Genomic DNA, 22,023 nt, shown 5'->3' with positions numbered 1-22,023 from the left:
TCTCCTTGGTCTTCAATTACATTTTCTTCTCCTTTTTTTTGCATTGCAAGTGCGTGCTTCTTTTTTTCTTTTGTCCTCTTCGTTTTATTTGTAATTGCCCTCATCTGAAACAAACACGACAAGTCCCATGCAGCCATTGTCGTCTTACTGAGATGTAACGCCCTCGTCTTGGCGCTCTTGCCCCCATGCACTGAAGAACACCAAATGTTTTTTGCGACGCTACATTTGTACAAGAGGCTTCTCTCGTTTCCAAATCTTTTTGCTCTGAATTTCTTTTATCCATTCTCTTTGATTCCGTTCTTTTAATAATCGTCTTCTTTGAATCGCTCTTATTACTTCTAACATCCGGAGCCATCCCACTAGCGACTGCATCAATAAACTCTTTCCCTGTCCCAAACTCATCCATCAAATTCCATAAATCTCCCAAACGTCTCTGTGAATGTCTCAACACGGGCGACGAGAGACGCGCAGTATACGGGGGGCTTCCTGCAGCATCAGCCACTTCATCTTCAGTCAGGATCCCCTTCCATATTTCTGGATCAGCGATTTGAGCTTCAGACATTTCCTTCAGCTTCACGACACACTCACGCTTAAAATGTTGACGATATCTCTCGCCAAGGGTGCCGGCTGCTGGCGGTCCCATAACGCTCGACTTCTTCGACACCAAAGCGAGTTCTGTACAGGAAGAGATTTCTGGATCTTGTTGACGTTCTGGATAGACGCACTCGACGGGTGCAAGAATTTGCTTGGCATCTGTGGGAGGCTCTACTGCTGGAACTAAGGCTTCATCCTGTGCTTGATCCTGTGCTTGATCCTGGGCTTGCACTAGAGAAGGGGGAGGTGAAGAGTTAAGCTCAGCGACGAGAACAACGAAGCGGGAGAGAGAAGTCGAAGCCGCTGCAGGTAAGAGAATTCTGAAGGACGAGGAGCTTCAATCAAATCTGAGTTGAAGATGAAAAATCATCACTGAAGAGTCATTCGTTCATAAAATCATAAAATCATAAAATCATAGAATAGCACTTACTGTTGTCGTTGGTGAAGAACAGATGCCGACTGAATGTGGGCTAGTGAAGACGCGATGATCGCATCACGCAATTGGCAGAGTTGTAGCCATTGAATTTCTGTCGCTTTTTTGTCAGCAGAAGCAAGACCCTCAGCAATTTGTTTGAGTGGCTTGTGGAGTAATTGCTCTCCAATCCATCCCAAACGCTCGATCGACCGTCTTGTTTCAGGAAGAAGTTGGCAAAGACGAAGGGCGCGGGGCGTACGTCGAAGGTTGTGAGGACCGGGCGAATTGTCGACGAGGCGTCGGTTGCGTTCCGGGCGACATTGGGGACGGTAGAACTTGGCCTGGAGAAATGGTGGGGGAGTTTAAGTACTCTGATCAATGGCTCACCTGCAGTACTTGGTGTTGGAGGTGTTTGAATTTCCACTTGTGGGGATAGAGGGCATCCACCGCCAGCATTTGGAATGCGAGTGAGTCGATGAGGAGCTGGACTGACGAGACAAAAGTCGAGATCTTGCCGAATTCGAGAATTTCCTCGGGTTCTTGTCGGAGTTGAAAATGGACCACCCGTCATCTGCAAACACAAATCTTTAGTCGCACCTACACCGAACTTCTGTCCCTAGAAATCTCGTTCCTGGATATCAATTTGAGAGAATTATGTCTGAGGATGCCGTGCTAAAACAGATTGAAGATCATTGGAATCGAAGGAGGGATTTAAAAGGTTCTTGAAATACGTTTAGATAGAGAAATGGGTTTAGTGGTTGATAGAGATGTCCAAATATTGAGACGTGCTTGTATGAGATTTTAAAATAAATAGCAGTTCATCGAGTAAGACATTGAAAGCTCGCTGTTTTCTACTCAGTCACTATTAAGGTGCGTGAAATTGGTAATGCACCAAGACTCAGCCTCCAAACATTCAACGTTCCTGGTTCTTGGAAGTTTCAACAATTGTATGATTTCTTGAAGCAAGAATGTCAAATTCCTGAAATTGGAATTTCTCCTGAACAAACTGAAGCTGAACTACAAAATAGAAGTAAAGAGTCCCAAACATCGAAATATCCAAAAAATTTTGTGAGTCAAGATGATAATTGCTGAGGATGGTATCATCTTTAATTTTGGAGAAAGATTCGTTCGGCTGGAATCAATCTGTGTGTGTGTTCTCTTCAGTTCGTCTACTGTAATGATTCCTTTGAACCGGCGCCAGATGACTATGTGTTTGATTTGTTTGAGGTAAAGAGTTCAATGCAGATATTCAGTATGCATGCGATGTTGCAGAACTTTCGTGTTGGCGACCGCTTGATCTTCTCCTACAGCATCGTTCCTGCTTTCGCTTGATCAATTACCAATCAGTTTGCTATGTGACTGATTCTCTACTGTGGTCCGATTATTTATACTTGTTTATATTTTTAATTCAAGGCGTGTCTCAAAAAAAGAATGAGTCCAGGCCGTCGAGATCCAAAAACCCCTCAGAAGGCGATGGCTAATTCAGAGGTGTATTTACAAAAGTGTTACTTAAAAAAGGAGAATTTGCTGAGAATCTATCAACCAAAATCATCAAATTTTCTATTGAGAATCGCTGACTTTCTGGAGAGATATAGAATTCTAGCTGCAGATCTCGAAATGGATAACGTTGAGTTTCTGATAGCTGCGCTTGACGCGCTGGGAGATTATGGCAAGTACGGAAGATCAAACTTTTTCAGTTCAAAATCATCTCGGCCCCTTCAGGCTTCTAACGCTAACAATTCAAACCTGGGGTGCTCATGGAGCTGAACTATGTGATGCTGTTGAGCGCGTTTTCCAGCATAGTCCTTATCTCGAATCTGTCACACTCCGATGTAGAACAAATCCGGAGATTATTGATCGCGCTTTACAATATCTTCCATCATCAGTAAAACATCTTGATATTTCAGATAATCTGTGAGCATCCATTTTCCATTTTAGACACAATTAATGGATTGATTGATGTATTTGAATAATGTATTTTTCAGAGTCAAGGATGGTTCACAATTGGTGAAGCGACTTGAGCGTGTCATTGCAATGAATCAACTCGAGGAGTTAAAAATGAGAAATTGCGGATTAGGTCGACAATCAATTAGACAATTTTTTGATATACTTGAGAATTTGGGACATTTATTGTCTCTTTCTCATCTCGCAGGTAAGAGTTGGTTAAAACCAAATGCACGAAGTCTACAATGATGAAAACATTTATCGAGTGGGTAGGATAATTTTATTATTTTGTTCAGGACTTGATTTTTCCATTTTGAATGATATTCCTGAGCCGGTTCGTATTGTTGTATTTCCAATTAGTAAAGTATCGTCATCGCCAATTGATAATAATTTTTATGCCCTCGAATATTTCAAGAACAGAGCTTTCGCACGATTATTGCCTGGTGAGTGTGTCTCAGAGACGAAAGTTGTGGATGATTGAATGATGATTCTATTTTTGAATGATGATGATGGTCTTCTTAAATGACGATGATCGTCTTATTGATATCTTGTATCTAGGGACCCACGTTCGTGTTTGGTGGCCTCCAACATTAGACGCGTCACGAAAAGATTTTTCGGGAAGGTATTGGCCCGCTAAAGTTCTTCAGGTGGATCCCATCACGCTGTCATTGCTGGTTGAGGTGAGTCGATACACAGATGATAAATGATAGATATATTGTTGATACACAGATGATAAATGATCGATATATTGTCCATGAACACACATGAGAATTGTGTTTCGTAGTATGATAATAATGAACGAGATCAAGTTGCCTGTGCTGTTGTCCAACCAATGAATCCTTTCAATTATGGGGGTGGGACAACAATTAATCGAAAAGATTGGAAAGAGATGAAAAATCCAACTCTGTCGAGTATTAAGGAGGAAAAAAGTGAAGAAGCATTAAAGACAACAAGAAAACGCAAGAGACAAAAAACTGATAAAGAATCTCCTGATGAAAATATTCGAAAAAGGAAACAACGAAAAGTGAATGAAAAAGACAAAGTGATTGAGAAGAGTCAAAAAAGGTCAAGTCCCAAGAAAAGAGAAACATCGAGGGAAACAGAGAAAAAAGGAAGAAAGAACTCCTCCTCCTCGAATACTTCCTTGAAGTCTTCCTCAAAGGTTGCTTTGAAGAGATCTTCTTTGAAATCTTCCTCTGAGGCTGAAGATGTTCCTATCAGTAGAGCGACGGATAGAGCAGTATCATCATCGAATTCACAATTGATGACACTTTTCTCGTGGAAGAGTTTAGAAGAGCGAGGAATGGATGTCCCAAAGACTGTTTCTTCAATTGCAGCGAAAGTGAAGGAATTGATCGATAGTTTACGCGAACCAGAAAGTCAGTTGACGTTAGTTGATTCCTAGCATGAAGAATTCATGATGGGACAGATTTCTATCAAGATTGGATCCATAAAAATGTCGATGCTTGTTTTGTCATTCAGGCGTTTATGAGTTTGAAGAAAGAGTTTTGGGACTCGCATCGGACAAACTTGGCGGTGTTCTATTTCCTGGGGAGATTTGTGAAATGAGAGAACCGAATCTTCCAGGAGTGTCTTCGAATGATCCGAGCGATTTTCTTGTGATGGTCAGTGAACTTCATCAAGAAGAGCCTCTTTATTCGATCCAATTTATCTTCCACGATGAGAATAATGTAAGAAAAGAAATTCCCCTTAAGAGAAATGTTTGTTGGAAATTGCGACGTCGGAAGATCGTTGTAAAACCTGAATTGTTTGCTTTTTCAGTCTCAACGTGTTTCATCACGCGACATTCGACGCACGGTTTACACGCCGTGGACCGCGTGGCGCGACGTCGTTCTTCATCGGTTGCGCAATTTGAAAAGAGATGTGATTGTTGAAGCCTTGACTTCCAAAGTTGAAGTTTCAGAATCAAGCACGAAGCCATCAAGAAGTCGCCATCCAAAAATTTCACAGCTTGAGAATTCTATTACAACGATACTCAACAGTATTAGTAAAGACGATCCATTGCGAGCTTCGTTGTTTCAAGTTTCTGTTGGCCGATATTTTAAACCGTGGAAAGCCCCTCTCTGTGAGTCACTCCCAGGGACATCTCCCATCTACATATTGTTGTTCCGTTAGCGGATGATGTGCACCGACGTCCTCGGCGATTTCCACATGAGTTGCCGCAGTGCGATTTTTAGTAAGCCTCTTCTCGTGCGAATTTTAGCAATCTCTATTTCCGATAGCCATTTTGCGTCTTGGAATTCCAACCAATTGGCGTCGCGTGAAGAATTCCATCCCTCTCTTGAAAGGCATTCTGCGACAACTCACAGGCAGCGTTCAGGCTCCGTCACGTCTGCATCGCTTCGGCAAGAAAGTGAAGGATTAAGACAACAGGTATGTTTTGAACATCTCAGGCTTCCTGATCGTGTTTTTCAGGTTGCATTGCTGACCCCATTCTATAATGAAGCGTTGGAGTTGCGGCAGCGTTTCGAGACATACCATACCAAAGTAGCTTTTTTTTTAAAATTGCACATTAATTTTTTTTTTCAGGTTGAAGAAATCAAGAGAGTAATTACTTGTTGCATCTGTTTGGACACGTAAGTCTGGTTGAATAATAAAGTGTGTTTTGTTGTATGATTCTCCAATTCCATTGCTTACACCTTTTTCCAGACCTCTCAACATTCTAACGCTTCCTTGTCGTCATCTGGCTACATGCACTGCGTCAGTTATTTCGTGTGCAAGGTCTCAATTTTTTCAATCTGGTTTTCTTTCAGTTGTTGTGCGCGCATTACTGCATGTCCTTGGTGTCGCACCAAAATTACGCGTCGGATTGAAATTGCTAATTTTTCTGGCGATCTCAAGGGAAATCTCCAGCGACTTCTCGCGACTGAATAACAATGTCTTCGTGTTTTTGATCTTCTCTTCGACGAAAAATCAATCAGCCACCGCTGTTGGCTGCTTCTTGACTTCAGGTCTAGTCGGTGCATTGGCATTGTTAAGCAAATCCTAAAAAGATGGAAATTGATTTTAGGAGGAGCCTTGAAAACAGCATCTGGAGATCAAAGAATGGTCTCTCACCTGAGTTCTGTGAATCTGCTTGATGAAATAATCAATATAACTGCGCTGGGTTGTCAGATTCTTGACATGGATTGTGTCTGTTTCGAGATAAATGTCGAGGTCTGCCAACATTTGAACACGCTCGCCACTCAAAAGTGGACCAGATCGCCATATCAATTGCTCAGCACGATTTTTGACGCAAAGCATTTCAGAGCGGACAATTTCAACAGCATTTTCTTGCTTCAGCCCCATGAGATTCGAAAGTTTCTATCAAAGAAATGAAGTGCAAAATAAGTGCAGAAGTGAAATACAGAAATTATGAGAAACAGCAGATGGTCAATTCGATGACTTACCGTGAGAGTCAGATTATTATATAATTTAGCGATAGATCGAACATTGAAGACTTTATTCTGATATGAAGCGTCTTTCAAGAACATGTTCACTTGACGGTTTGTTGGCTCGTCCTTATCGATACCGATTGTTTCTTGTGGATTGGAATAATCCGAAACAAATGGATTGAAAAACTTTGGAGCTGCTTTGAGAAACACTTCACGATATGCGTCTTCTTCGTCGGATTGAAGTCTAAAAATCAAAATGGAGATAGAAATCGACCAGGAAGAAATAGATCGAGTGGGCTTCATAAGGACTGTGTTTTTGTTTCGTTCTCTCATTCATAAATAAGCGAATACGGTGATCAACGAACTACTGTTACTAAATAGAATACACTCAAGATAAACTTAAGATAAACTCAAGATAAACTCAATGGAAATCAAAATTAACTCACTTGAAATGCTTATCAGCTAGATGATCTTGAATATGAACTTGAATTGTTTCATCGAGGCGTGTTGGACTCAAAGCGTTACAGAGAAGTACGAGATGATACATTCTTTCAGTCATTCGTAACATTGCGTCTTGTTGATATGATTGAGTTGAGAGATAACTACGACTTCGTCCCAAAAATGTTAGAATTTGACTCAACACCCGAATAGCGTCTTGATACCGCCTAAAAAAAGAACGATTATTTGCGAGTAGAGCGTAATCAGTTTCGTTCTTGAGTATCGTGTGGAGTCAATACTGTCGGTGTTGCTAGTGGACCAAATGGATAAAACAACCAAATGAATCAATACCTCATCATCATGTATGCGAATCCGAGATTGTAGAAGAGCGTGATATGGGCGGCCGGAACCTTCCAATATAAACCAGTTGGAGAGAGTTCGATTAATGATCCTACTGTAAGAGCAGCGCGATAATCACCCATAGCAACATGCAATCTGAGAATGAGAGGATTGAAAAGTAGAGATAAAAAAGAGTATTTACCGCATCAGAGAAATGATCCCAAAATATCCAAGAGTCACTGGGAGATCTGGTTCTTCAACGAGTCGAGGATTGACGGAAGCTGCTGGATGTTGTCGTTGGCGTTGTTCATTTGTTAAATATTGTTTGATTCCAGAAGTTTGAATTAATCGCGTTAATAATGATAAAACGTCAGAACAACGCCATGCATTACTGCCAGATCGCAACGCTTCAAGTGCTGCGGGATTGGCAACAATGTCTTTGGCGTATTGAGCTTTCCATCTTTGAGTTTCTTGATATTGATATACAAACTCGTCCACCATGTCCCATTGCCATTGAAGCGGAAGAGGGAGATACGGAGAAGCAGGTCTGAAGGGAACAATGAAGACATGGCATCCCCGTAATTTTCATGTTCGATAGAAGATTGATGGGGATAGAAACAGATAACCATCATGTGGCTAAATATCACAGCAGTAAGCATATATTACATATTAATTACTGTAGAAGACCAGCAGCACTACTGAGTCTATTGAGCAGACCTGTTAGCATTGCATTCGTTTGTGATGAAATACTCAAAGAGGCGATTATAGTTGAGACTTGAATAAACACGATCAGCCCATGTTGATTGATCTGGACATTTAGCAAGAAGATGTCGGAAATACAATTCACGATAAAGAGCTGATACAACAGAACTGAATATATCATGCTGCTGATAAAATAGATCGACGCGATCTTCTGATGGCCACCGATCTTTACTGTAATGCGTCTCGCTAATATGATTAAAATCAAATTCATAGAGACGCTTCATTCCTTCTAAATTGTGCTCCGTCACACAATTTTGAAGTTCGATCAGAAATTCTTGGACTTCTTGTGGGATCGCTCTCGTATCCTCCATAGCGACAGATTTTTTCCCCTCAGAATCAGAAACGTGATCCCCCATGATGCGAGATGGCTCTTGAAGACGTGCTGAGCGAAAACCGGATCGTCTTCAATATCAGGCAATCGTCCTGAAAAACTGTTCGCGTTTGGGGCAGATCTACAGCAGGTTCATGGAATGTCTGATGAACGACTTGATTTGACAAATGAAGCTCTCTTATTGCATAGACAATCGACTCCTGCCACCCTTTTACTTGTGCACGATTGTTCAAGTTCGCTCCAAGTGTATTAGTCACACAGTTTCGTTGCTGTCTGCCACGTCATTGGTCCTGAAAAGTTCCTCAAGCAGTTCCTTAAAGACTCACACCTTCTTTCAACAAGCAGAGAGTTTCCAGGTGCCTAAAGGACGTTCTGTTTCAAAATGGCGCGACGGCCGAGATCTCAGAACTCTCCTTGGGCTGAGTGTTTTCGTCGTGCAAAATTTGTCTGGGTTCCTTTCCTCTTCACTCTTCTAATTGGAGCGTTTGTCATCTTTTTTGAAAAATTCTCTCAGCAAACAGCAACATCATCTAAGATTCTCCATTGGTTCAAACAAAGCAGCAAGGTTATTTCTAGCAGCTATCCTGAATGGATTCCATTATGGTCGATCAACAAGCCAGCGGGAGTGATCGATCGCCGATTGCCCTCCGTTAATGAACTTGATCAAGATGCGCGTCGTCTGTTACCATTGCTAGATTCTCTCAAGGAACATAAATTCTTTAGGATCTTCAAAGTGAGTTTTATTTATTCATCGATTCATTCTCTAAGTTGTTTTTCAAACAGACAGATTTAGCAAAAGAGTGTCCATTTTGGGCACGCCGTGAAATGTGCACGTCTCCTGGATCTTGCCAAATCTGTGAATGTGACAATTCACAGATTCCCAAACCGTGGATCATGCAGCCTGTTAAAAATTTTGTCGATCGTCATCATTATAATGAAACAAATATCAAACCATGGGGAACAACAGATGATAGAGTCGATGATGATAGTAATAGAGTTGTTGATGATGACGTTTCAGAGATAAAGAGAAATCTTGGAGAAATGATCTTTGGTGAGAAGAAGCGTCCCACAGTATCAGATGAGGAATCATCAACAGCATCTTATGTTGATCTCACACTCAACAGACCGGGATATACAGGTAAGAACGAAGAGAGTCATGATTATATTCAAATATTTGACTTGATTTGGTCGAATAAGGATTTGTCATCACCATTGATTTTCAGCATATCGTGGTCGGAATATTTGGGGACTGATTTACAAAGAGAATTGTATGTCGCCAAATCCTCTAAAGGATTCAAATGTCGCTCCAAGAAATGATGAACTCAATGAATGCACGGAGGAAGAAGCTTTTTACAAAATAGTATCTGGAATGCAAACAGTGATTATGGTGTTGAGTGCAGAATATCATCATTCAAAAAAGACGCCTGAAGCAGATTTATTAGAAATTGAAGATTTGAAGAGAAGGGGGGAAATTATCAGCGCATCCACATTTCGATCACAATATTCACCAAGCTTGACTTTATTTAAGGAGCGCGTGGCACCTGGTCGTGAATGGATGGCAAATCTGTATTTCACATTTGGTGTTCTATTAAAAACATTTTGTCATGTTGGACCAATATTGGACACCTGTGATTGTGATACTGGTGAGATGCTTGATTATTGAAATGAATAACATCGATGAAATTCTGTCTCAGGAACGCCTTTGGACGATCGTTTGGCACGAGACCAACTTCGTTCAATGTTAAGGCAGCCATTCCATGCTTGTGAAGATCGATACAAAGATGAGCCTTTATTCACTCGAAAGCAAGATTTAGCGTTAAGACAGTTTCAAAATATTTCTAAAATAATGGATTGCTTAGAATGCGAAAAATGCCGATTGCACGGTAAAGTTAAAATTTTAGCGTTACAAATGGCCTTGAAGGTAGGAGTTGTGTGTGATGTACAGATTTTCGAGATATTGTTATCACAGGCTGCTGGAAGTGACGCAAAAATTCGCAAAGTAGAACGAAATGAAGTGATAGCATTAGTGAACGCGTTGGAATATTTTGCAGATGGCGTGGTCGCTCTCCACAGGTAACGTCGCTATCTACTAATGAGTTGAAATTTTTGTGTTCTGTCAGATTTGAGAGAAGGTTGCTGTACATGCAATCAGGTTGGCTGATCTCTATCGTCATATTGATCATAAATATTGTGTTTGGAATTCAATATTTAAAAAAGAGAAGGAAAGATGTAACGCACACACATCCAATTGAGGATGATGAAGACAGTCTGGAAACGACAACATCATTGAACGATGACGATAGAGATGATTTTAGTGCCACATCATCTCCTTTGTCTCCAATGCCGAAAAAGATAAAGAAACGAAAATAGATCAAATTTTTACTTTTTGTTTTTCGCCATCTTTTCTTAACTTTTTATGTTTTAGCATGACAGGTCTACCTGGTTTGTTAGGCCCCAGAGAAATGGAAGAACCTCGAAAGCGCAGAACACCCCCAAAAGTCCAGGAGGAAAGCTTTGAAGAAATTTCTTCAATTCCAAAAGGACTTGATGAATCAGATTTTGCCATTGGTGATTCGTCGAATGACTTCGGTGCGTCATCCATGTTTTCCATCAATAACAGAATTCCTTGACAGGGTCGGATTTCGGTTCCCTTCTTAACGCTCTTACTGATGACAAGAGCTTGGGTCTGATCAAATCCCAGCTTCAAGCATTGCAATCAACAGAAGGGCTACAAGAAGCTTTACCATCCCGGCAACAGGCAAAAGCAGAGCGAGCCCTGAACTACAAGGCAGCCGTAAAAGATGCTCGCAAATGGATTCCTCAGTTACATCGAAACGCGTAAGTTCATATTCAGCGCTGAATGATTCAAGGGATTGTTTTCAGAGAATCCGAACAGGTTCAATTCGGCCAAATTTCTAGAAGCTTGAGACAAACAACTTCAGCGTTGTCCGTCCATTTTCAACCCACCAATGACTTCGAAACAGAAATGCGGGAAGTAAGCATCCATAAGTTAATTAAACAGAGATTTGCCTTGATTGCTGTTCTCATCAGGCAATTGCTGCAAGTGGTGTCACAGAACAACGTGTTGCTGAATCCAAGGCTCTTCCAGTCGCTCCAGGAATCAAACAACAGAGAATCAATAGTCATGTCGCGCAACTCAAATCGATCCTTTTCAGAGAGCAACAAAAAAATAGAAGAATCAATAAAATAAAGTCAAAAATGTGGCGGAAAGTTAATCGAAAGGTATCCACGCGTGTTCTGCGAGTTTGAAGTTTGATTGCATTTATGTTTGTTTCTTAGAGCGAATTAATGGAGCGCGAACGTCTCTTAAGTCGGTTGGAGGAAGAAAGCCCCGAATTGGCGGCGAAGATCCGCGCCGATATGGAGGAAAAGCGAGCAGGGATGAGAATGTTAAAAAGGCAAAATGCTAGAAGGAAATGGGCACAAGTGGCGATGCGCTACGGCGGAAAAGACGCTCAGAAGTTGGTGTCACGAGAAGCTCAAAAAGAACGGGATGAAATGGACGCAATCACTCGAATTGCGAAATCATCCCCGCATGATGTTCTAAAGAGTGACGATGAGAGCGATCTCGATTTTGATAGTGAAGACGAGGGCGGAGGAGAAGAGGTATTGAGACGCGCGAAAAGTTTGATAGAAGAGGAAGTTCGGAGTGACGAGGAAGACACGACGAGGCAAAAAGGATTAATGGGCTTGAAATTCATGCAAGACGCAATGAAGAGAGAAAAACTTAAAAATAAGGAAGAGGCAGATCAAGTGATGAAGGAAATTGATGGTTTAAAAAGTAAGAAGGAATTCTAATTGTATTATTCTAAGATTTGATTCATGTCGTACAGAATGCATCAAGCGTAAATTGCCGAAGAATAGTGTTGATGTTGATACTGATGACAGCGATGTTGAAGAACCAAAAATAAAAAAGCATAAAGGGAAGAAAGAAGAACCTTTGAGACTTCCTCGATTTACAAAAGAAGAATTGGAACGCGCAGCTCGTGAATTGGAAGAGTCGAAAACTCCTGGAATGAAGACAACTAGAGATGATATAAAGATAACTAGAGATGACATAAAGATAACTGGGGATGAAGAAAAGATCATTGAAGATGAATCTAGAGGAGATGGTGTAGCAGACGTCAATGGACATGTTGATGGGAGACAGGGTAAAGAGAATCATCACGAAGATAATAAAGATGGCACTAGAGATCGTCATCTTAACCAGAAAAAAATCTCAGGCGAAAAGAAGAACGGTCAAGAAAAACATACCGAAAAAAACACATCAGTGGCTGTGGACGATCTAGTAAGAAAAAACTACTGCCTCCGTCGATTTATTGAGGTTGCAGGTCGCGATGCTTGCCTCAGAAGGAGTTTTAGATGGAGCCCTAGAACAAGAAAATCTAATTCAAGAGGCGTTTGTAGATAGCGAGCAAATTGCGGAACAAAACGAAATGAAAGAATTAGCACGAGAGGATGAAGAAGAGGAGAAGGAAAAGGAGCAAGGACCTCGAAAGCTTGCAGGATGGGGAAGTTGGACTGGTGAAGGGATCAAAGATAGAAAGAAGAATATAATTGAAACAGTCATAGAAGAAAAACCTAAACCGCGAATTTATATTAATCGTAAATTGGATAGAAAAGTGAGTTTCTGTGATAGAATGGATCGGGTTCGAAATGAATTCAGCAGTTTGGTTTTGACTGAGTTTAAGTTGTTGTTGACTGAGTTTGAGTTGTTGACTGAGTTTGAGTTGTTGACTGAGTTTGAGTTGTTGACTGAGTTTGAGTTGTTGACTGAGTTTGAGTTGTTGACTGAGTTTGAGTTTTCATGATCTCATCTGATGTGTTTCCCCTCTTTTGTAGCTGGCTCCCTATTTCGTTAAAAGTGTTCCATTTCCTTATTCCAATAAAGAACAATTTGAAGCAACATGTGCTCATCCACTTGGACCAGAATGGAATGCATCGCAAGTCCATAACCGATTGATTCAACCAGATGTGAGATTATATTTCCCTTATTAATACTTGCCTTGTAATATAATTGTTCTTGTAATATACTTGTGCTGTTGTTACGCGATATGATTGTATTGTTGATACGCAGGTGTCTATTCGTGCTGGTACTGTCATCATGCCACTCGAATATGCGAAACACTTACCAAAAGATCAAGCTGATAGTTTGTTAGATGTTTGGAGCGGAAGGGGGAAAAAGAAAGCGCCGAAAGCAAGACTTTAATTCTTATGATTTCTTCTGTTTTATTTTCTTTTTCTTTAAATGACAAATGACAGTGCCTTGAACTGTTTTCTTAAGTTGCCCTTTAAGATGGTCGGGGACAGAAATCACAGTACTCGGGACGAAAGTGTCGCAATAGAGTTAAATGAAAGGGGGGGAATGGTAACAACTATCGCTTCTCTTGTTTTGGTGAAACAGAAACAAATGAACTTTTTTAGGAGCCAAAAAAAAGATGGTGGATAGTAAGCTTCCATCGAGTTTGAATGTGGCTTCTCACCCTCAGCTGGAAGAAAGGAAATCTTCTCAGGCTGCAGCACTAAGAATAAAATTGCTAAGTTGGTTGTGAAAAAGTTCTCTGTACGATTCACTGTGGTTGAAATTAACAGCAAGGGACGCCACCAACTTAACAACAAACTTTTCCAGCACTTGGGTCCATTTCAGCTTCAACCAGTTTGGCCTCTAGCAACTAAAGACACTCCAAAAGCTCAAATCAGCTCAAACGCGGTCTTGGGAAAATAACGGTCTGTGGAAGCAGACACTTTAAAATTGTTAAATGTGCGCCTAATGAAAGTTCACAACGAATGCCAACAGAAGTTTCTTAATTCGCTATTTGAGATAGAATTGTTAAAACTTGTTGTTCTTATTATTATTTCTTGATTTGGTTTCAATTTTCGCAAGTTTGGATTTCTCTTAATTGGATTTTCGATCATCAAGAGCACTCAAATGGATTTTTAGCAGCTCTGAAGTATAACCATATCGTGACCGCCGCCTCATTAAAGTTCAACTCTGAGGATTTTAATCAACTCAACACACTCAATCGCATCAAAAAGCGTTTGGTCCTACATTTTCTCCCCTTCCAGTTTCACCTTTTCAGTGTGAAAGCATCAATTTTTTGCAAGTTTTCATCAAAAAGAGCTCGTTGCTGTCAAGATTTTCAGCAGTTTCGAGAACTTCTGCAGCACTCATCTTGATCCTCATCTTTTATTTCCTTAAATGGCAGAGTTTGAGCTGCGGTCAAAACCAAAGCCGAGGAAGAAAAATCTAAATGTTTTTGCTGGTGAGATCCGCGTCAATGAGCTTCGTTATCAAGCCTTTGTAAACCCAATTTTCGAACCACCGGGGGAAGATGACGTCGTAGGAGATGATTCAGACGTTGATTCAGTCAAAGGCGTCTATGAGGAGCTTGAATATCACAGTCAAAGAAAAGCAAGAGAAAATCAATTGGACTCCCAGGAAACCTCATCTTCAAACTCTCCTCTCCCTCTCCCTATTTTTAATCTCCGTCCATCGCGTCGCCATCCAACCCGGTCCCCTTATTCGCGCCATCCTCCTGCTTGTGAGGGTCCTTATCGTGCGTTTTCTTCTCAATTATTCGATGACCGCAGCACTTCTGTTGCTGCTTTCGTCGACATTGAGCAACTTCGTCTCCCTCGATCTTTTTCTCCCCCACCCAGTCGAATAGCCTCATGTGATCTTGACAACCCTCAACAAAAGAAACGATCAAACAGTCCACCCCCAACCCATGTAGCAGGAGCCCAATCAGCGCCTCCTCAGCTGGCTCTCTCTCCCGTCCGTCAGAAATGTTTGTCTCCCCAACGTTCTTCTGATTCCCCTTCAAAACCTCCAGTCGATGCTCTGCAAGCGTCTCCCATCAAACCTGTTCCCCGCCCATCTGACGAACAATCACCGCCACCTCTAGTAACCCCCCCAACGACAGTCCGCCAGCCTCCCACAAGGCGAAGGCAGCTAACAGATTCCCATCAGACATCTGCCGTGCCGACACCCTCCAGATCTCCTCCGAAGGTGAAGGAGACTCCCCTATCAAAGCCAGGTCCGAAGAAGAAGGACAATGCGACGCCCGCTGCGATGGCGAAATTGCCTTCCTTGGCAAAAGTTCGTCATTTCGCGCTGAATCTGAAGCGCCATTTGATTGAAGAACGTTCCCGATATTCCCATCAACCGAAGCCAAAACAGCCAGCAAAACGGAAACAGGGAGGATGGCGCTCGAGTGGTTCTCATGAATTTCTGGTTTTAAAAAGCATATTAAAAAATTATGAAGGTTTATTTTGCAAGATTGATCCTTTGTCGGTTGATTCAGAATTATTTGTCAGAGTTTCAAGCGAAATTCGGTCAATCGTACGAGAATCGCGACGAGAACAGCTTGAAGGAAAAGGAGCGGAACGACCCCCGATTACTGCCAAGGATTGTTGGACACATCGATATCTCATTCGGTATTTAGTAGAGAAACATTTAGGAACCATTTTGTCACCACCTCCAATTGGTGATGCACAAAAAGAAGCTGAAACAGCCTGTTTGGAAGCGCATCGCATCAATCCGACTCTTGGGTCATCGATGTGGTTGAGATTCATGGAACCAAAAGGCGTGGAAGACGAATTGAGTGTCGTGAAGGAAGGATTCGATGTCGTGAGGGCTGAAGCTGCTCCCATCGCCAGTTCTAAGGTGAAGCTAGAGCCTGTAGGAGAACCCTGCAGTTCGGAGAGTGTCGGTGGATTCCCTAGCGCAACTTTTTCCGATCTCCAGGGTGCCTTTCAAACCTTCTCTAATCAAGTATGTTGAATAGATCATGTTTGAGACATTCGGGAGAATGTTTGGGACTTGTTGGATATTGTTTTGGGACATTGGATGCATCGCTCTTATTGATACTTGGTCTTTCTGATAGATGACGTTATTATCGAATTGGAATGAATCATTGAAGCGATTGTATCAATTTCCTAAAGGTCGCAAAAATTCTATTGAAACTGCAACAGTTGTTCATCAAAATGGTTTGAAGTTGAGAATGTTGTGTGATTTGTCGAAAGAGCTCGATGAATTGAACAACAAGATTGAACAGTGCAACCGTTTCGTCAAAAAAGTCCGCAGCGACATTCCTGGTCTATTCGCGAATGTCGAGGAGACTGCCGGTGTTGAACAAATGACGCTCGAACGACTGCGATGTCTGCTTGAAGAAGGAGATCGGTTACCGTTTTATGTCCAGGAATGTGGACTATTGACAAGAGAAGTGAAAGCGGCTGTGGGTTGGCAATCGATGGTTGGTGCCGCAGTGACAAACAGGGATTTGGATCGGTGTAAAGATCTTATTGGGAAGGAGTGTCAGGGACAGATCGAATTGAAAGGAATGGATGGATTAAAAGATCACGTCAAAGTGGCGGAATGGATTGAGAAATTGCAACGGATGATGACATCGAAAAAGCCTATCAGTCAAAATCAATTGGAAGATATTTTATCTGGTGTCGATAATGCGAGACATTGTTCCGTGGGACAAGCGTACATCGCGGAACTGTACGATAAGTGTGACCAAGTTCGAAATTGGATCGACAAGGCTGTTTCAGTTCCATTTAAAGAAATCATTTCTCCGATTGATAGAGAAGAACTTCAAAAGGTTAAACTTCTCTGTGGAAAGCGAGAAGAAGAAAATACAACAACGACGACAGTAGACTCTATCAGATCAGATGAAAGCGCAACTGAAGGACGGTTATTGCCAACAGCCGAAGAGTTAGAAGTATTCTGCAGCGAATATGGAAGCATCAAAGTAACACTGAACGTCTATCGATCTGTAGAGGCTTTACGTATTCGATATCAACGATGGGTGAAGAGATACAGAAGGGCGACTCAGTGTCATGCATCTGTTTCGGTGAATGAATTAATCTCCGTGATGAAAGAAGGACGGTCGCTGGGAGAATATCTTGCATTGAGTGAGGAGAATCAAAAATTACAAACAATGGTTCAAGATTACGAAAAATGGTGTGAGGAAGTGGACGCTCTTCTGAATCGCACTCTTTTTGGAATGATGGATGCAGACTTTGCACGGGCATCAAATGATTTGATGGCGATTGAATCGATTGCTGTGAGATCGGTGAGAGATAATTTGCCAATCGACATCTTAGCAGCTCCATGCTTATCTGCGATTGTTGCGCCATCGCAAGAGAAGAAGATCGATGGGGAAACCGATCAGGAAGAACGTAAATCAATCGTGGAAGAAAAATTGGAAAAACCGAAATACGAGACTTTGGTGAATTTAATGGAACGGGGGGATGCGAGTTGTATTGCTGATGAAGGAAGAGTGCGGCATTTGAAACAAATTAAGGAACAGGCAGATCGATGGAGACGAAGAGCAAAAGAGTGTTTGAAAACTCCGAAAAGTCTTTCGATTGATCGACTCAAGTTTCAACTCTTGCTTGATTCTCAACAACTCTCAGTTGATATGGGACTTGAAGAACAGTTATCTGCACAATTCTATCTTCAGCAATGGCGATATAAATTGAGTCAAGTGAAGTCCCAAATACTCGAAGAAGATTTAGAAGAAGCTGCTGCGATGCCGGCAAAGTATCGATTTGAGCATTTACTGGATGGGAATCATACGATGAGAGCAGTTCTGTTTCCTCCTAAGATTGAAAAAAAGGAATTAAAAAGACGCTTAAGAGGAGGAGAAATTGGAAAGGACGATGAAGAAATCGAAGAAGAGGATAAAGGGAAAACTTCTGATGATGAGGATATGGATTCGAGTGATGGAAAAGATAATTTAAATAGTGATGAAGAGATGAAAGATGTGAGCAAGAGCGAAGAAAGTGAGACAACAACTGAAGTTATATGCAAGTCGAAATGGGAGCAATTGATGGATGAAGTGACAGAAAAGGAATTTGTACCAACGTTGATTGAAGTCCTTCAGAAATGGAAGAGAGAACTAAAACAGCACACTGATGGGACGCCGTTGAAAAAGACAGAAACTGAATGGAGGGGCATTTTGGAAGAGTTGAAAAACGAAGTTGTGAGAGTTCAAAGTGTTGAAAGCTTAATTGAAGAATATTTAAGCGTCGGAAAAACGGTTGAGGAGAAAATTCAACATCTACTTCCAAACAGTGAGTTTTTCTTCTTAGTGATTAGATGCTGGCTGAAAATTTCAAGCAGGGTTAAATTTTTTGTATTTTTGATCAGATCTGCGATTAAGCGAACTTCAATCAATCGATTCTCAAGTGGCTGATTTGCCAGTCATCCTTCCCTGCTGGAATTTTTACCACCAGTTATTGTCAAAGTGCTTGCTAATAGAGGAAGATGCGCAAAATTTACTATCAGCGAAATCGTAAGTTGAAGAGTCTATCTCTGGAAATTCGGTCTTTTCTCAGAACGACAAACGCGGAATTATCGTCATTTCTCGATTCTGTCAAAAACCAGCTTTCTCGAATTTTGGAGGAAGCGCCAATGACTGAAGATGGAAAAGATGGTATCCCAATTCTGATTGAATCTTTGCCAACAACTTCAAGTCTGACTCGTAATTTATTGCTGGTCAAGGAATGGATGATTGAGAACGAAAGACTGGGAACGATTAACGAGTCCCATTCAATTCAAACGTGGGTTTACCAGAAAAGATTTCTTGTTCAGATTATCTTTTAAGTCTTCACTTATTTTTGATATCTTTTAATATCTTCGATTATCTTTTATATCTTTCAATGTCGTTGCGAGACTCCTTATAAATGCCCTTCCATTTGTTCAGATGGATTGATCACGTAGCGAGGGCGAAGGAATTGAATATCACTCGGAATGATTTTGCAGAGCTGGAAGGAACTCTTCAAGCATCACACCTCTGGCTGAAGGTCTATTCAGCCTGCTTGGAGCTTGAGTGTCCGTCTAAGAGTCCAAACAAAATTGAATTTGTGTTGGCGAAAGTCTTAACTGAAAAGCAATATGGCTTCGGATTGAAACTTGACACTTTTAAGAATCTATTGGATGATGTCTCAAGAGCAAAAACAATTCTATCCGAGGTCCCCTCATTGATTTTAAACTCGAGGGAACAATTACGAAAGTCAGTGCAGATTAGATATGAAATATGTCAATTAGTCGAATAAAGATATGAAATATGTCAATTAGTCGAATAAAGATATGAAATATGTCAATTAGTCGAATAATCCTTGTCTCTTCAGATTGTTATTGGGATACAATGATGACGCAAATAAAGTAATTGAAGATATTTTCGACTTAACGAGGATCATTGAGGGTGTGATCCACGAGCTTGAGGCTTCATTGACATCTGTGGCTCCTAGTGAAGAATTACGATTGCTACGAAATGAGGTCAGAGATATGATGATCTACTTCTATAAGCAGATATTCCCGAGATGTATATCTATATATATATACATATATATGCAAATATATATACATGAACACATACATGTACATAAACACATGCATGTACATGTATTCATTGGCTCTTCATTAAAACTCTTCCTACTTTTTTCTTTTTTTTCATTCAGTTGTCTCATCGGTACCCTCATTTTGAAGGCATTGGTTTGCTTGACTTCAACACGGTGGAAAATCTCTCTCCAAGACTCACAAATCGTTTTTGATGAGCTGATCCATTGGGACAATCAACTTCATAAGAATGTTATTTATCTCACTTCTCAAGAGTTCAGCGATGGGATGGAATCAATTCTCAACATGCAGAATACATGTAATGATGACAAGAGTGTTCCCTCAGACTCGAACCAGGGAGATCTCGTTGATCAACTTGTCAATCAAATGAAAATCGTCATGACGCGTTTACATGACAATGAACAAAACGCGACGAACGACATGAATAGTTTGTTACAGCAGTCGGATTTTCTCAGAGAATTCAAGAAAAAAATCAATTCGACAAATGAATGGTTGACAGAATTCAATCAACTGATTAAAGCTGCTGGTTTAACAGATTCACTACGAGGCGGGTTACGTATACAAGAAAATCCGTTGAAATGGCCATCGACTTCAGAAGAGTTGTCTGAGTTATGGAAGAGTTCAATTGATGTGAGCGATGGTACGCGTGGTGGGAATGCAACTGATTTGGAAGAGAGAACGATTGAAGAAAGTGGAATTGGAAAAGGAAAATTGGGATTAAAATTATCAAGTATTTATCATAAAGGAGAAGGATTAAAGAAGACGGGACGAGTGAAACACTCGACTGTGCATCATCGACGTCTGTTGGGAAATTCATTGGTCAGCGAAATTATCGAATGTCGAATCAATTTATCTTTAAAGCTTCAATCGATTCTGCCTGATGGATTGATACGAAGATTAACAGAATCCTTTAAATTTCCACATTTGAAAAAAGGAAGAGCGACTTTTGTCTCGCAAGAAAACGAAGAATGGATTCGTAACGAAGAGAATCTTCATCAGGAAAGAATGTATTGGAGTCAAGTTGGCCAAGGAATCCCGAATGCATCCGTTGAAGGTGAAGACGACGGGGATTACAGTCGCTTGGTGGTTCCTGCTGCCACTGAATTTGAACTCCCGTATCCAGGATTGCTCTTCAATATCCCCAGTTTAGTGGATGAATGGCCGAAACGAATCAACGAGCTTCTAGAATCAGAAGAATCTGTGAAGGAGAAATCAGTCCTGAAGCTACGAATCCCAACAATCTATCAAGCTCTTCGTCTGTTAAGAAAATCAAGTGAAAGTAAGATTCAAAGAGAGTTTCGAATCATTGACCGGGAGCAGTTTCTGGGAATGATTGATTGATTTTCTTGTAGACACGTATTTTGGACTTTTCCAAATCGAGGTGTTAAGGCAAACGATTTCCGTCATTCTTCGTAAGTTTTCCCATTTCCCTCGTTCTTGTTCCAAATTATTTCATTCTTTCAGTGTGGTTGTCGACAATCCCTATTTACGATGATTCTTCTTTGTTACCGAATCATCGTTATTTAGAATTACTTCATTTTCCAGATAATCGTTCCGTTGGTGTTCCTCTTCATAGTCTCGTAGCGTCATCCTCGTTCCTCTCTCCAAAATCGTTTCTTGATCTTATCGAGCAGTGCGATCTCTTACCGTTTCAAGTCCCGGTGAAACGACTTCTCATTTTTAAACTCTTGAAATCATTCGATTGGTCTTTTGCAGCAAAAGAGGTTTTTCTCTTGCTTCCTCTTGTAAGTGATATTTTTCCCTGGAACGTTTTTAATTTTCTCTTTTTTTTTGTTCTCCAGAATTCGTTGCCTCGTCCTTGGATTAATTCTCCGCGTGATGTCCCCGTCAACACTCAGCAACGTCGTGAATCTATCCAACCGATTGATCCAAAAATTCTTGCTCGGTGTGTCCTTGGTGATTCAGCAGATGACATTATAAAAGACTCTTGTCATCAATTTAATATCTATCATCCTTCAAGCTGTGATTTGGCTGTCCCTCCAATACTAAATCGTCTTGAGTCATCCGCATTGTCGCCCGATTTGTCTCCCTGCCAACGAGCTTTTCTCTGGGGTTCAATCCTCTCAAGTCAACCCTTGGTCGATTTGAGTCTTTGTGGTTTGTGTGGTCTGCAATCCATTGATGAAGCGTTTCATACTGATGAACTGTCATCAACACCACATAGTCGATGGTTATCGTGCGATGAATGTCAAAGATGGTTCCATAACGCATGCGTAGGGATACCAAACGAAGCTTTATCGACACTCACCACGGAACAGTTTACGGAATGGCATTTCTGTTGTCCCATTTGCCTAGTGCGAAAATCACCAATTGCGGGTACAATCGCTGACGCTGGATTGACTTTACCTCAACCGAATTTTAACGTCGAGGCTGGGATCGTGTTTAACAGTTC

The 22,023-nt window shown here is 41.1% G+C and overlaps 3 protein-coding genes across 3 annotated transcripts; 2 read left to right on the top strand and 1 right to left on the bottom strand.

The window, feature by feature from the left end:
- Positions 1 to 5,887: 5,887 nt before the first annotated feature.
- On the bottom strand, positions 5,888 to 7,626 carry LOC129617814 (eukaryotic translation initiation factor 3 subunit L-like). The gene is made up of 6 exons (XM_055532870.1): positions 7,328 to 7,626; positions 7,138 to 7,281; positions 6,795 to 7,013; positions 6,364 to 6,592; positions 6,032 to 6,277; positions 5,888 to 5,959 (listed from the first exon to the last, which is right to left on the bottom strand). The coding sequence occupies exons 1-6, from the start codon at positions 7,624 to 7,626 to the stop codon at positions 5,888 to 5,890; spliced, it is 1,209 nt and encodes a 402-aa protein (XP_055388845.1).
- A 974-nt stretch (positions 7,627 to 8,600) lies between these two features.
- On the top strand, positions 8,601 to 10,588 carry LOC129617813 (uncharacterized). The gene is made up of 5 exons (XM_055532869.1): positions 8,601 to 8,955; positions 9,006 to 9,356; positions 9,442 to 9,861; positions 9,913 to 10,217; positions 10,436 to 10,588. The coding sequence occupies exons 1-5, from the start codon at positions 8,601 to 8,603 to the stop codon at positions 10,586 to 10,588; spliced, it is 1,584 nt and encodes a 527-aa protein (XP_055388844.1).
- A 56-nt stretch (positions 10,589 to 10,644) lies between these two features.
- Positions 10,645 to 13,448, top strand: LOC129617812 (uncharacterized). The gene is made up of 9 exons (XM_055532868.1): positions 10,645 to 10,807; positions 10,852 to 11,056; positions 11,102 to 11,213; positions 11,270 to 11,461; positions 11,519 to 12,020; positions 12,073 to 12,527; positions 12,571 to 12,861; positions 13,082 to 13,213; positions 13,317 to 13,448. The coding sequence occupies exons 1-9, from the start codon at positions 10,645 to 10,647 to the stop codon at positions 13,446 to 13,448; spliced, it is 2,184 nt and encodes a 727-aa protein (XP_055388843.1).
- Positions 13,449 to 22,023: the final 8,575 nt, after the last annotated feature.

This window comes from Condylostylus longicornis, unplaced genomic scaffold, assembly GCF_029603195.1.
Source record: "Condylostylus longicornis isolate FDR11 unplaced genomic scaffold, ASM2960319v2 ptg000646l, whole genome shotgun sequence".
Lineage (NCBI taxonomy): Eukaryota > Metazoa > Arthropoda > Insecta > Diptera > Dolichopodidae > Condylostylus > Condylostylus longicornis.
Note: the sequence above shows the minus strand (reverse complement) of the source record. Positions and strands in the feature narration are given on the sequence as shown.

Excerpts from the sequence above, each read along its gene's own strand:
- LOC129617814 (XM_055532870.1), bottom strand. The coding sequence starts at position 7,626 with ATGGTGGACGAGTTTGTATATCAATATCAAGAAACTCAAAGATGGAAA. Across the intron at positions 7,282-7,327 it reads GGGATCATTTCTCTGATGCG|ATTGCATGTTGCTATGGGTG; the intron begins GTAAATACTCTT and ends TCTCATTCTCAG. Across the intron at positions 5,960-6,031 it reads AGCAGATTCACAGAACTCAG|GATTTGCTTAACAATGCCAA; the intron begins GTGAGAGACCAT and ends CCATCTTTTTAG.
- LOC129617813 (XM_055532869.1), top strand. The coding sequence starts at position 8,601 with ATGGCGCGACGGCCGAGATCTCAGAACTCTCCTTGGGCTGAGTGTTTT. Across the intron at positions 9,357-9,441 it reads CAACAGACCGGGATATACAG|CATATCGTGGTCGGAATATT; the intron begins GTAAGAACGAAG and ends ATTGATTTTCAG. Across the intron at positions 9,862-9,912 it reads CACCTGTGATTGTGATACTG|GAACGCCTTTGGACGATCGT; the intron begins GTGAGATGCTTG and ends ATTCTGTCTCAG.
- LOC129617812 (XM_055532868.1), top strand. The coding sequence starts at position 10,645 with ATGACAGGTCTACCTGGTTTGTTAGGCCCCAGAGAAATGGAAGAACCT. Across the intron at positions 11,057-11,101 it reads CCTCAGTTACATCGAAACGC|AGAATCCGAACAGGTTCAAT; the intron begins GTAAGTTCATAT and ends GATTGTTTTCAG. Across the intron at positions 12,862-13,081 it reads ATCGTAAATTGGATAGAAAA|CTGGCTCCCTATTTCGTTAA; the intron begins GTGAGTTTCTGT and ends CCTCTTTTGTAG.